This window comes from Pangasianodon hypophthalmus, chromosome 4 (assembly GCF_027358585.1).
Source record: "Pangasianodon hypophthalmus isolate fPanHyp1 chromosome 4, fPanHyp1.pri, whole genome shotgun sequence".
In the NCBI taxonomy this organism is placed as follows: domain Eukaryota; kingdom Metazoa; phylum Chordata; class Actinopteri; order Siluriformes; family Pangasiidae; genus Pangasianodon; species Pangasianodon hypophthalmus.
In genome coordinates, this window is record NC_069713.1 from 28,441,199 (window position 1) to 28,454,855 (window position 13,657).

General features: G+C 38.6%; 1 protein-coding gene across 6 annotated transcripts in view; it reads left to right on the forward strand.

Annotated features, from left to right (window-relative positions):
- Positions 1-13,657, forward strand: part of arhgap21b (Rho GTPase activating protein 21b) — a 50,955-nt gene that overhangs the window by 27,955 nt on the left and 9,343 nt on the right. For all 6 annotated transcript variants that reach the window (XM_053233160.1, XM_053233161.1, XM_053233165.1 and 3 more), the window contains 15 exons: positions 4,433-4,579; positions 4,695-4,794; positions 4,889-4,925; positions 5,511-5,636; positions 5,744-6,037; positions 6,987-7,048; positions 8,062-8,201; positions 8,820-8,962; positions 10,122-10,280; positions 10,599-10,677; positions 11,288-11,361; positions 11,473-11,562; positions 12,287-12,412; positions 12,822-12,863; positions 13,044-13,149. In XM_053233160.1, coding sequence (XP_053089135.1) covers positions 4,433-4,579; positions 4,695-4,794; positions 4,889-4,925; positions 5,511-5,636; positions 5,744-6,037; positions 6,987-7,048; positions 8,062-8,201; positions 8,820-8,962; positions 10,122-10,280; positions 10,599-10,677; positions 11,288-11,361; positions 11,473-11,562; positions 12,287-12,412; positions 12,822-12,863; positions 13,044-13,149 — 1,725 coding nt within the window. The remainder of the gene's footprint in view (positions 1-4,432; positions 4,580-4,694; positions 4,795-4,888; positions 4,926-5,510; positions 5,637-5,743; positions 6,038-6,986; positions 7,049-8,061; positions 8,202-8,819; positions 8,963-10,121; positions 10,281-10,598; positions 10,678-11,287; positions 11,362-11,472; positions 11,563-12,286; positions 12,413-12,821; positions 12,864-13,043; positions 13,150-13,657) is intronic.

The window sequence follows — 13,657 nt, forward strand, 5'->3', positions numbered from 1 at the left end:
TAAATTTATTTATTTGTTTGTTTTTTTCAGCTAGCTGTTTTAGTCTTGTTTTAGTGGTAGTAACCAAGAAACATCTCATGAACTATAAAATACGTTGCTGTTCCAAATTATTGTTACAAATTCGCTGTATTTCTAAAATTGCGAAACAGCTTATTGATTATATACATATATTCATTGGTATACAATATATTTTCTACGATATTTTCAGTATTAATATAGAAACATTAATATCTGGGTTAAGCGTGCTAGTGTTAAATAATCGATGATCAAGACAAGCCTGGACAAATTTCTTCATTACTGTATTGTCCTGATATTCTTATTAGAGTGACCTCAACTTTAGTCGCAAAGAATTCTGTCCGAAAGGTTACAGCTTCACCTCTTCACCTCTGACCGTTACAAAGCACAAACACTGGAGACTCCTTCTATAAATGTTAAATAAATTAGAGAAATTCATCATATCAGTGTTTTATGTGGAGTGTCTGCTGTAAATGTGAATGAGCTGTTACTACAGAAGCCATCACGTATTACACCGAGAGCATTAATCCTAAATAAACCTGCCAAAACGCATAAACCTGAGTTTTTGCGGCTTGCGTCCTGTGTCAGCAGAACACTTTTAGTTGTCGGTTAAACACACGAGTCGGTCGTAATTGATTGGCTGTATTAATACACATCGACGTTATGTAACTGGAGCTATAACGAGTTCATTACATTCTGTTGTTTTTAAATCAATAACCACTCTGCTGCCTGATGGCTCTCGCTGGGTTTCATTATGGTCTTCATGGATTTCTTTTTATGTGCGGCTTTTAATCATTAGGTAACTGTCTGACCAGGGGGAAGCCCTCGCAAAGCCATGATTTAAAGGATTTAGCGATGATTTTAAAAAGGAAGGGGGGGGGGGGGGGGGGGGGTGACGGAGAAGCTGACCCAGTCTCAGATGAAACTTGAGGTCACGTTGCGTCATCTTGAGATTCACTTGCTAGCAAATGCGTTTTAATGCTAGGTAGCCGGTTTACCCTATAGATTTTTTTTTTTTGTAAAGATTATTACTCATCATATTGTATGAGAACGCAATAAAATCTTGTCTGAATCCTATAATCCTATACCATGCGATCACGTGTGTTCTCTGTCCGGTTATATGAATAAGATGAAAGAAGATTTATTTATTAATATGCCATCACCATCGCATTAATGTATTCGCAGCCTCCTTGTGGATCTTTCGTCCACTTTTTGGTGAATTTTAGACGAGCACCATTACGTCTCTGAGATTTTAATCAGAGATGTCTCGTGCTGACAGAACTTTGTTCTCAGTTGCGCTAAATTTGACGAGCGTGTCGTATTTCACATTCCAAGGCGAAGGATCTCGACTTACAGTTGAAGAACGCTTTTAGAAATATGTGATTTTTGTGTGTGAACTAAATTAGGCTGAAAATCGTACCGTCTAAAGCCGGCTTCACAGGAGAGCTTGGCATGAGGAATTATTATTATAATTTTTTTAAAGCGTATAGTATTTATCTGAATCGACCGACGCTGTAACTCTGCTGCCAGCGATATGCTGATATGTCAGTTTTCCAAATGGATTTTCTCAGCCAGATAAAACTTTTTTTGTCCAGAGATCCTGCCTTAAAGTATTTTTTTTTTTTTCTCATGTTTTACATATTGTGCAGGTTATCTGTACAAGTAAGAAATAAAAATAAATAAATAATAAATAAATAAATACAAAAAAAATAAATAAAAACAACTGTCGCACCTTTAAGTGATTTTCAATCCAAAATCGTTTGATGGCATCCATTTTTTTTCCCCCCCGAAAAAGAAAAAAAAATATTCCACCTTATGGTTATGTATGTACATATATCAAATAAATAATACATCGACGTGGACGGCTGCGAGGGTCAAAACCTTTTTTAAAAAATGTCAAAAAAAACGCAGAACAAATGATATCGCAATACGACGAAATCTTATCGGCTTTAAAGTGACACCGGTGTTATCGCCCCTGCACAGAAAATCCGTCGCCATCTGGTTGTTATTTTTGTCTGACGGAAGCCGCGCTACGGACACGACGCGGTGCGACGTACGCTCGCTTTCTCTGACAGTGAATGGTTTTGCGGTTGATTTAAGTGACAGGCGGTGAGCATTGCATCAGTGCATTAGGAGGATAAAAATAGTAAGGTTGTGTGTCTGGATTTCTCTTAGCAGTATTTTTTGCAGACCTGCCCGAGACAACATCCTGCGTTTATTTTATTTCCTATTTCCAAAGAATGTTAGATTATCTAATGCACCGTTTGAAGGAATAGCTAACGTTAGGCTTAATATCACGATTAATGTATTAATATATAAACGTGAGGAATGACAAACTGTCAGTGCTTTGGTGCTTAATGCCGTGTCCTCGTTAAAATATGACTTCACAACACATTCAGTAAATATTCCTTACAAGTTTCTTAACATTCCATGGTGAATGTTTTTGCCTAAGGTGATCTGTCTTCATTCACAATGCAAATGATGTTCGTTTTCACCGAAAGATGTTAAAAAAAAGAATATTACAACATCAGGGATTGTCAATATGACCAAAAAAAAATTCATGTCGTGATTATCAAAGGCATTCCTGTGATACACGAGATATGTAGGTTTCCAAACAATGAATTATTTGATGATTTGCACAATAAAATAATCCATTTATCTCATTTTTTTATATGCAGAACAGATTCATTCATTTAAAAAAATGAAACGAAAAAAAAACCAAACCATTGAATCGGCTCCTTTCAGTCAGTTTGTTATTTGTAAATGAAATGTATTTTAAAGAATAATTTAAAGATTTCATGATATCCATGATACGTCAGAAAAACTTATCACAGAATTCACCACAATATTGACATTATAAAAGTTATTTCTTTAGAAATGTCAGGACAGGTAACAACATGCTGACGTTATTGCGTGTGCTGTCGATGAAAGCGTGTCGTGTTTTGCGTGAGACTGTAGAAGTTTCTCTGCAGGAAGCGCAGCAGCGTTATCCCGGAGCAGCAGGTGGCGCTGTGGAGCTCTGCGCTATATTTTCCCACCTCGCTCCTCTCCGGCCGCGAATGGAACTGGGGCACGGGGTTTAATTTTAGCCGCTGAAGCCCCACGGCGCAGAGCAGCTTTGTACTCTGGGCTTTTTTAGACTCAGGACCTCAAAAGTTTTTAGCTCTTCAAAAAACAGGACATGGAAAAAAACACGTCAGATAAAACTGTCCTCGTTTTGAGAAAAGTTTCGCAGTCGACTTGAGAAAGCGTGGCAGTCGATCAGGCCTAAACATGCAGCACTGAATTTAAACAAAGTCGTATTTATTACACACAAAAAACCAAAATGCAGCCAGGCTCTTAAAAAAGGGAATTAAACAGGGATTACAAGCCTTGAGCTCTGGAGATTTCTCTCTCTTGGTTTTTTTTTTTTTTTTTTTTTTTATGGATTCAGGAATTTCTTACATAACTAGTTTTTGAGGCATTTGAAAATTTGGGGAAAATAGGCGAAGGATGATGTCAGTAATCTAAATAAATAAATAAAATCGCGCACCATGTGTCTTGGAAAGTTTTGGCTCAAGTAAGAAATGCTTGAGGATGCTTCAGAGCTAAACCAGAGGAATGTGGCAGGATTATTTTATTTTATTTTATTTATTTATTTATTTATTGTTCTGGCCAGTTTCACATCTTCAGATCCAAAGTGACTAATTCTGAGAGGTGTGTAGGCGTTTCGACAAAGTGTAGCCGTCTGTCCACTCAGAACCGTTCAGCACTGAGCTTTATTCCTGATAAAAACACTAATAATAATAAGAGTAAGAAGAAGAATAGTAAGTACAACCGCAGTAATAATAACAATAATAATAATAATAATAATAATAATAATAATAATATGCAGCTCGATATCACTATACATCTGTCTTTTTCTGTGTTTATCTTCATCACTCTAAGTCGAGGTGCTACCTAGACTTAGATCTGTCTTTCTATATCTTTGCTTCTCTCTGTTTGTCTCTATCTTTCTCTCTTTCTATGTCTGTCTAGCTCTTTCTTTCTCTGTATCTCTCACTCTGTCTCTATCTATCTATCTGTTTCTCTCTGTCTATCATTATCTGTGTAAGCATATATCTCCATCTCTGTCTCTATTTTTCTCTGCATCTCTGTCTCTGTCTCTGTCTATTTTTCAGCCTGATCGTCTCTCTCTCTCTCCTCTCTCCATCTCTGTCTATCTAGTTGTCTAACTTTTTAATCTTTTTTTTTATCCATTAGTTCTTTCTATCTGTCGGCCTCTCTCTCTCTCTCTCTCTCTCTCTTTCTTTCTTGCTTGCTCTCTCTCTCTCTCTCTTTCTTTCTTGCTCTCTCTCTCTCTCTCTTGATGTATTTCCTTGTTAATTGTGTGACCATTGTGTGATTTCTGTGTTATCAATTTATTAAATTTTTCCAGATGAGCCAGCGAGTCCGAGTGTGGATCAGGGAGCCAGTCACATCTCTGCGTCGGCTGTGATCTCCATGGCTCAGAGCGCAGCGGCCGACTCTCTCAGCTCCGACACGCCGAGCCCTCACATGCGCAGACAGCTGTCTCACGACCAGGGTGAGAGACACGCTTCCCTCTCCCACTGTACACTGCTGTGTAACCCAGCCACGGTTTCATTTTCACACCGTGTGTGTGTGTGTGTGTGTGTGTGTGTGTGTGTGTGTGTGTACAGAATCTCTCAGAAGTGCTATTCTGGAGCAAAGTGGAACCAGAACGGAGCGCTCCAAATCGTATGATGAAGGTTTAGACACGTACATGGAGGAGGGGCGGAGGTAAGCCCTCACAGTATATACATACGATGCGTTTATTTATATATTTAAAGAAGGTGAATATTAAACACTGCGCTTTCTGCTCTCGTCTCTCCAGGCGTTCCAGTAAGCCCAGTCTGAAGGTGTTCAGGAAGGTGAGGTGTTCATTACACATCATTAGCTGATGGATTAACTGTTTAAAAGCTTTTTTTACAAGCTTCTTATACCTCTGTCGTCATGGTAACATTGACCTTAATGACTCCCGATCTTTTTATCTTTAAACAAAAATCATCTTCGATTGCTTACGATAACATTGGGGAGGGAACTGCGATGTGACTGGTTATGATGACGGTTTGGCTGTGAACTGCGATGTGATTGGTTATGGTGGGATGTTGGGCGGGGATCATGGCCTGCTTGGTTACAGTAACATTTTGTGTGAAATGAAGGTTCTCCCTAGTTTTTAAGTAGTTTTTACCACATTGAGGCATGCATCTGATATTTAGCAGAGTTGAGAGAGAGCATCATGGCTAAAGGGTGAAATGTTTAACCAATAACCTGAACACGCTACACACCAATCAACCAATGATTTCTTTACACTATGGTACATATGTGTGATGATGATGGTTATAAATGTATATTATTATACGTTCATCATGCTGCATGATCTGTTTTCAGTCCGTAATTAGGACCCTTTGTTTGTTTGTATTTTTTATGATTTTATTTATTTATTTAAAATGCAGGCTGTCGATGGCCATAAATCGTCGGATGACTCCAGTTCCAGGAGAGACTCTTGCTCAGACATCTTCACCGATTTCTTTAAGGAGGGCTGGCTACATTTCCGACAGCTCAACACGGATAAGAACAAAGTACGCATGATCACTTGGATACCCTTTCACTTCTCGTTATATCCAGTTATATTTTTAACTGCAATGGGTTTTATGCTAACGTTATGCTAACATTATGCTGTGTGTAGCGTGTGGGTGGAGGAATGCGGGCGTGGAAGCAGATGTACGCTGTGTTGCGAGGCCACTCCGTCTTCCTCTATAAGGACAGAAAGGAGGCTCATGTGCACTCGCAGCTCGACGACGAGCCGCAGCAGGTGAGCATCAAAGCCTGCCTCATCGACATCTCCTACAGCGACACCAAGCGCAAAAACGTCTTCCGGCTCACCACGTCCGACTGCGAGTACCTGTTCCAGGCCGAGAGTCGCGACGACATGCTGTCCTGGATACGAGCCATTCAGGAGAACAGCAACCTGGATGACGAGGTGTGTGTGTGTGTGTGTGCGTGTGTGAGAGAGAGAGTGTGAGGGAGAGATGCTATTCCTCATCATTTTTTTTTTTAATCATCACTCCATGCTTCTGATAGGGTGTCATGTTTCATTATGAAAGTGAAACACTCTGTTGTGCTGTTATAGAAAAACAATCAACATGGAGGCGGTGTGCTGAAGCAGAGTTACTGTAACCACCATGGACTTGATTATTTTCCTATAAAAGCACGTCCTTGAGTGTTTTTTATTCCTTTTATACCACAGCAGTTCCTTTTTTTTTTTATTTGTTATCCGTTTAGCTACATGTAATGTTGTGGAACATCGACAAAACATGTTATCTTTAACGGTAGTGTTATACCACAGCGCCGCCTCTGATTGGTCAGGAGGTGTTGATTCATTTTCTATAACAGCAGCTCTGACTGTAGCTGTAAATCCTTCTAATACGTTATCGTTTCTATAGCAACAGCTCATTCGTAGGGACTTGGTTTTTGTCTTATGAACCTCGAGAGAGAGAGAGAGAGAGAAGTGTAACTACAGCTATGATGTGTTGCTTAGATAAAAAAAGTGTAATCTTTGATAAATTGTTGTGGTACAAGAGGAATAAAACACTTCAGGACATGCCGTTATGGGAAAATAATCATCTTCAGGATGTTAAGAGTAATCCCACTCTCGATTATTTAACCACATGCGCAGTGTTTTCTCTTTTACACAATAATCTGAGTAAAGGTCAAGAAAGAATTGTTTGCTGAAGGTGTGTCAGGTATTGGGCTTTTGTTGTGATTTTTTTTCCCGCCTACCACTGGATGTTGGTTACTCTGTTATTATCCTTATCAGGGGTGTGTCTGTGTGTGTGTGTGTGTGTGTGTGTGTGTGTGTGTGTGTGTGTGTGTTGTACGTGTCTTGAGAGAAAAACGAAACTCATCCTCACTTTTTCTTTCTCGTGCAGAGCACCGGTGTGACGAGCACCGACCTGATAAACAGAAAGATCAAAGAGTACATCTCTATGAGGTGAGATTTCTGTAGTTTTGTGAGTTAAAATGTTATTTTTGGTAACAGTAATATCGTGCCGTGCATAAGTATTTACCCCCTTGCACTTTCGTTGAGTTACAACCTGACACTGAACTATGTCAGGAATCTTTACAGAATAGTCCCTAATATTGACGTGGAGAGAAAAATCATATACAAATTAAAAAAAGTAAGCGTTCTGATTGCGTAAATATTCACCCCCTTGCTGCTCTGGTGAGTAGGGCTGGGCGATACGACAAAACCATCATATCATGATACTTGAAGACAATTATACGTTATGTATATTGCAGTTGTGTAGGTTTGCTAACTGACTGCCAGCAAAATAGTAGTGTTGCATATTTAAAAAAATTAAAAACTATGAAAAACTTTTATGCCTACAATGTCTACAAAAATAAATCACTTTATTTTTGGGTAAAGGGTAAAAAAAAAAATATTTCTAATGATTTTACTAAATTCTGATCATAAATAAATGTAAAAAACATGTTACAATTTTAAAGGTATTGATCTTTAACATTGTTTATTAAAAGTTTATTAAAATTTAACGTTCTTCTAACTTGTTAGAAAAGTATGTCATGATACCTTGCGTTATCTCAGAAAAGTGTATTGTGACATATCATGATATTGATATTACGTCGTTATATCGCGCAGCCCAATACAAACGGAATCATGGAGACCAAGAGGCGATCAAAAAAAAAAAGGTTTTAAAAAACAGGTTTGGTTAAACTTTGAACATCCTTCAGAACAATGGTAAATCCGTTATTTAAAAAAAATGGCACAACTGCAGCTTTTTCTTGGAAAATTCAGTGACCAGAATAAAGAAGGGATTAGTCAGACAAGCAGCCAAGAGTAACACTCAACGTGATGCTGCCGCCACCATGCTTCACACATTTTATTATGTATATAAAACTGTATGTCAGATGCTGTGTGTGAGTATTCTGGCTTTGTGTGTTGGTACAGGATGTGTTTATTTGTGTCTGCGTGTTTTTGAATTGCAGTGCTCCTACGAGTAAAACGGAACCTTCACCCAAAGCTTTGCGACAGTCTCTGAGCATCAAACACACACTGCTGGGGGTCGCGGGGGGCAAGAGTCAGACCACACACTCTCCCAGGAACGAGCAGGAGAGGAGCAGCAAAGGTACACAGCATTTTTTTTTTTTTTTTTTTTTTTAAATTCATTCATTCATTCATTCTTTTTTTTTTTTTTTTTTTTTATGAATTGTCTAGATGAAGAGTTCAATCTAAAACAAATAAGATAAAGCAGGATATTTAGTAAAGCAGCGCTATTATCAAATTCAAAATGCGTTAGACCCAAAACCAATTTCCGTTTTTTTTTAATGTATTGATTTTTCTATTCTAAAAATATAATTGAATATTAAAAGATATTTTTACAAATGTGAAAGCTTTTTTTTTTTTTTTTTTTTTTTTTTTAATATTTAATGTTATTTATGCTGTTGGCTGGAACTTGGTTGGAAAAAACAACTAAGGTAGTAAATGGGAAAAAAAAATGCCCCACACAGATTAACAATTACGGTTAGATTGTTAGAGCAAGTAGAATAACACGCTAATCTACCAAAAGAAACAAACCACAGAATTATGTAAATTGGCCATAATTCTTCTGTCAATAAATGATTATTTTTGTGTCAGTTTTAGTGAAAGTATTCTGAAATAACAAAGATAACTGATGAAAAAACAGTTCTTCTTAATGAGTTTCTTTTTATTGGTGTTAATATAAGAAGTACGCTTTGTGTCCCAGACGACTCGAGTCCACCGCGGGACAAAGCCGCCTGGAAGAGAGGGATTCCGGGGCTGAAGAAAAAGCCGCAGGAGAAAAAGCCCACAGCGGGAGTGACTTTTGGAGTGCGACTGGAAAACTGTCCTCCTGCACACAACAACAGGGTGAGGACAATACACACTAACAACACTACACATGTCTGTTACACACTAATAACACGTCTGTTACACAGACACACAAGGTGATGAACTTGTTTACTAATAATCAGTATAACTGCAAGTAGCAATTAAGGGGCCCAAGCACTTTCTGGCCCCACCCCTTAGCGACAGAGGAGGACCAGAAACCACTGCAACCATCAGTGCTTGTTTCTAAGGAGACATACCAAATTTGAGGCCAATACGTTGCTGAAATATTGCCTCACTTCCTGTTTTCAGTTTTCAGTTATAACTTGCAAATGAACTCGAAGCTTGTTTGTTTAACATGAGGTCATGTTGCTAAAACCAGCAGTTGCTGAGAAATGGTCAAAACAGCTTTTGCGTTGTGGGATGAACCATCCTGCGTATCAAAATTCAGAGAAACAAGTTTTGTTCGGGTTTGCCTCACGAGTCTGTGCTCCAAATTTGATGATGATAGACAAACTTTGTAACGTCGAGTTGCTACAAATGGTATTTTAACATGGTATTAAACGTATGTCCAAATTTGCCCTGTTGGTGGCACTAGAGGTCTTGAGTGGTGTACACAAAAATTGCTGTGTAAGTAGCTGAGACTGTTCTCTCTCATTGTGCCACATTTTCATACAAAGTGTGTGAATCGTTCTGCAGACAACGAAACTTTTGGTGCTTGGCCCCCTAAACATAGCTTGAAGCAGCGATCTGTTTCGTCTTCATGTTACATAGAACATCATATAACCCTGTGAAACCCCTGCTGAAAGCTGATTGGCTCGAGTATCTTCAGAATCGTGCCCTGAACCTGCCTTTTCAGGTCTCATTTAAATCCATTCAGTGAATCCTGACTGAGTAAAGCAAGCTCCACCCTGCTGTGACTGATTGTCCTGTGGTGGCCAGGTTGTTTACAAATTTCAGAATTTCAGACTAATTTTGTGAAGACGCGCTAAATATCCTTGGACTAGTTTGCAAATTTCTAGGTGTTGCTTTATATGCAAGTTAGCTCAAGATCTTAGTGGATGGAGCTAAATTATTACTGATAGATTTTTTTTTTCCTGTGCTCCAGACATTTCTGCAGTTTTTTCACAATGTTAACACTCCATCACAGTGGGTTCTTTTAAAATGCGTTATTTTTGTGTGTGTGTGTGTGTGTTTGTAGTTTGTGCCACTGATAGTGGAGGTGTGCTGTAAGCTGGTGGAGGAGAGGGGGCTGGAGTACACAGGGATCTACAGAGTCCCCGGGAACAACGCGGCCATCTCCAGCATGCAGGAGGAGCTGGATATTAAGGGCATGACCGACATGGACCTGCACGATGACGTGAGTGACCCGAGCACCACGAATGACACGCTGACCTAACCATGTCTCTCCAACCCTGCTGACATCACTGCGCCTTTCAGTCATGTGACTCTGTAGCCCCAAAATCCCGGGATAAGTGTGAAATGGATTTTAAACTCTCTCTCTCTGTCTCTGTCTCTGTCTCTCTCGCCCCCTCCCCCTCTGTTTTTCTTTCTGTCTCTCTCTGTTTCTTTGTCTGTATGTCTTCTTTGTCTGTCTCTCTCGCTACATCTGTCCCTCTGTATGGCTCTTGTCTCTCTCTCTCTTTCTCTCTCTCTCTCTCTCTCTCTCTCTCTACAGAAATGGCGGGATCTAAACGTCATCTCCAGTTTACTCAAATCTTTCTTCAGGAAGCTACCAGACCCTCTGTTTACCAATGGTACACACTTTTCTCCTATTTATTTTCTAATAACAATAATAATAATAATAACCTTATTTAACACAGCTTTAACAGTAAAATTCAAAAATTTCCCCAGAAATTACTGGGGGAAAAAATGTGTTTATTAATAAACATGTCCTGAATCATGATCTGATCTTAAACTCTACATGTTTTTAGATTTGAGGCCACATGTTTTTGTTAATTTGGTTAAACTGAATTAAATGGCTGAATAAATAGGGATATAAATATAGGGATTTATAGGGATATAAAAATAGGGATAGAAATAAATAGAATCCTGTTTAAATATTCTTCAGAATGTTTACAGAAATTGACCACATTGATTTAAAACATGTCTGTTTTGCAATCAGAGTAAAAAAAAAAAAGTATAAAATCTATTTTTGTGATGACATCACATCCCCCTCATTATATAATTAGCATGTTATGGAAGTAATTAAATAATGATGTTTTGTAGATGATTTTTTTTGTTTTTAGAAAGTGCATGCCTTGTTTAATAGCTGTGTCACCAGAGCAGCAGCTCCCCCTAGAGGACACGGCCATTCGTGACACACCAATGAAACCTGAGTGTAACTGGGATTTTGTGTGTTTACAGTGAAGTATTCCGATTTTATCGAAGCTAATCGAACGGAGGATGGTGTGGAGCGATTAAAAGCACTAAAGAGACTGGTGAGCTGCAGATATACTTTAAACGCTAACATGCTACAAGAGAACAGAACCACTCATCTCTCTCGCTCTCTCTCTCTCGCTCGCTCTCTCTCTCTCTCTCTCTCCCCTCAGATCCACGAGCTTCCTGAGCATCATTACGAAACCCTGAAGTTCCTGTCTGGCCATCTAAAGACTGTCTCTGAGAACTGTGAGAAAAACAAGGTACTGATCTTCACGGCTAACGTCACACACACTGATCTTCACACACATTTATTAGGCACGGCTGGGTTATGGGTCACTTTGTTAGGTATACAGTAGAAGAAAAACAAAGGGAAATCACTCTAACTGTTACAGGGCTGCCTTTTCTTTGTGTATTTATTCTGAAAGAAAAACAAAATGTAAAAAATTGCATAAAAGAACTGGCCAAAGATTCTCATTTTCTGTTTCTTAAAAATAGCTTAAATTTGGTGTTAGGCTGGGCAAAGTAGTTAACATTTATTTATCTATCTATCTATCTATCTATTTATTTATTTATTACCTGTAATAGTTACAGTTGGGTTCTTGAGGGGGTGGGGGCAAAAACTTTGATTTTTATTTTTAAATTAATTTTGGACTACACAATGGTACAATCTAAAAATGCTGTTGTAATAAATAATAATTAAAAAATAAAATTTAAAAAAGAACACCAGAACAAATTACTTGGTTTCCTCTTTCTTTCTTTCGTTTTTTCTCTTTCGTTTTTTGGTGTTTCTTTCTTTTTTCTCTCAAAAATTCAAAGGTAACTTTGAGTTGTGAAAATAATGTAAATTTTTATCAGGCTGCGTAAATCTGCCTTTTTTTCATCTCATTGTTACAAAATGAGTGGATGGCTTGCTTGAATGATCAGTTTGTTTGTTTGTTTGTTTGTTTATTTATTTATTTATGTTTGTTTATGGTGTTTGCTCAGATGGAGCCACGTAACCTGGCCATCGTGTTCGGCCCGACGCTGGTCAGAACCTCAGAGGACAACATGACACACATGGTCACTCACATGCCTGATCAGTACAAGATCGTGGAAACGCTCATTCAGCAGGTGTGTGTGTGTGTGTGTGTGTGTTTGTGTGTGTGTGTGTGTGTGTGTGTGTGTGTTTGTTCGTTCGTTCACTCTTTCAATCTTTCATCTTCAAAATCTTTTTTGATTTGTTTGTCATTCATTCTTGTTTGCTTTCTTTAATTCTTTCTTTTAATCTTTTCCTTTCTTTAGTTCTTTTTCAATCGTTCTTGCTTTTTTCTTTGCACATTTTTTTTCAGTCATTTCTTTTTTGTTCTTTCTTTCTTTAATTACTTTCAAGTCAATCTAGCATTCTTGCATGCTCTCTTTAATCCTTTCATTCTCTTTCAATCCTTTCATCTATCTATTTCTTTCTTTCTTTCTTTCCATGTTAATTCTTTTTCAGCTTAGACCCAGTTGATAGTAAACGTTTGTCTTCTTTGTCTCACAGTACGACTGGTTCTTCTCGGAAGACGGAGATGAGGAACCTGTAGTGAGTATTGATGTGATATTTATTAATTTATTGCTAATCGTGGTGTATCTTCCCGCTGTATAACATGTATAACGTATGTTTTATTAACGCAGCTGTTAAAGGACAAAAATAATGAAAATAGAATAGAGTGTGATTGATTTTTAAATAATTACAAAAACCCATTTTATTTATTAATGTTAGACGGCTGTGGAGCAGGAGAGCACGGTTCAGTCTCAGCCTGTTCCTAACATCGATCACCTGCTGACCAACATCGGCCGCACCGCTCCCTCACCTGGAGACGTCTCAGGTACGCTGACGGCGACCACGTGTGCGCACGCGCGTCGTCTTACACGTGTGCTTTAGAAAGACAGGAAGTGAGGTAGAGGTTAGAGCACAGCGTTATCATTGCTGAAGTCTGAACATGATGTTTAATTTTAGTTACAGTAGGCAGCTACACACACACACACACACACACACACACACACACGTGTGTTTTCCATGTTTCAGAGCTTGAAAATAACAACGTCCTGGCATCCCGGCTGATATTTAAAAACAGTCAGGTGGATAAACTCTCCGTAAATTTACAGCTGAAAAATATTTTTCAATTGGACGTGTGTAACGTGTGTAACGTGTGTAACGTGTGTATGATGATTACCACAGACAAGAAAGCTGCTGTTATGGCGATTCACACCGCAGCGCTGTTGAATTCTGGCTTGTGATTGGTCAGAAGGTGTTGATTAATTTTCTCTGTCAGTAGAGCAGGTTTATATTAATGCGCTCGTGCTAATGCGTTATCATGTCCACAGTAACAGCTC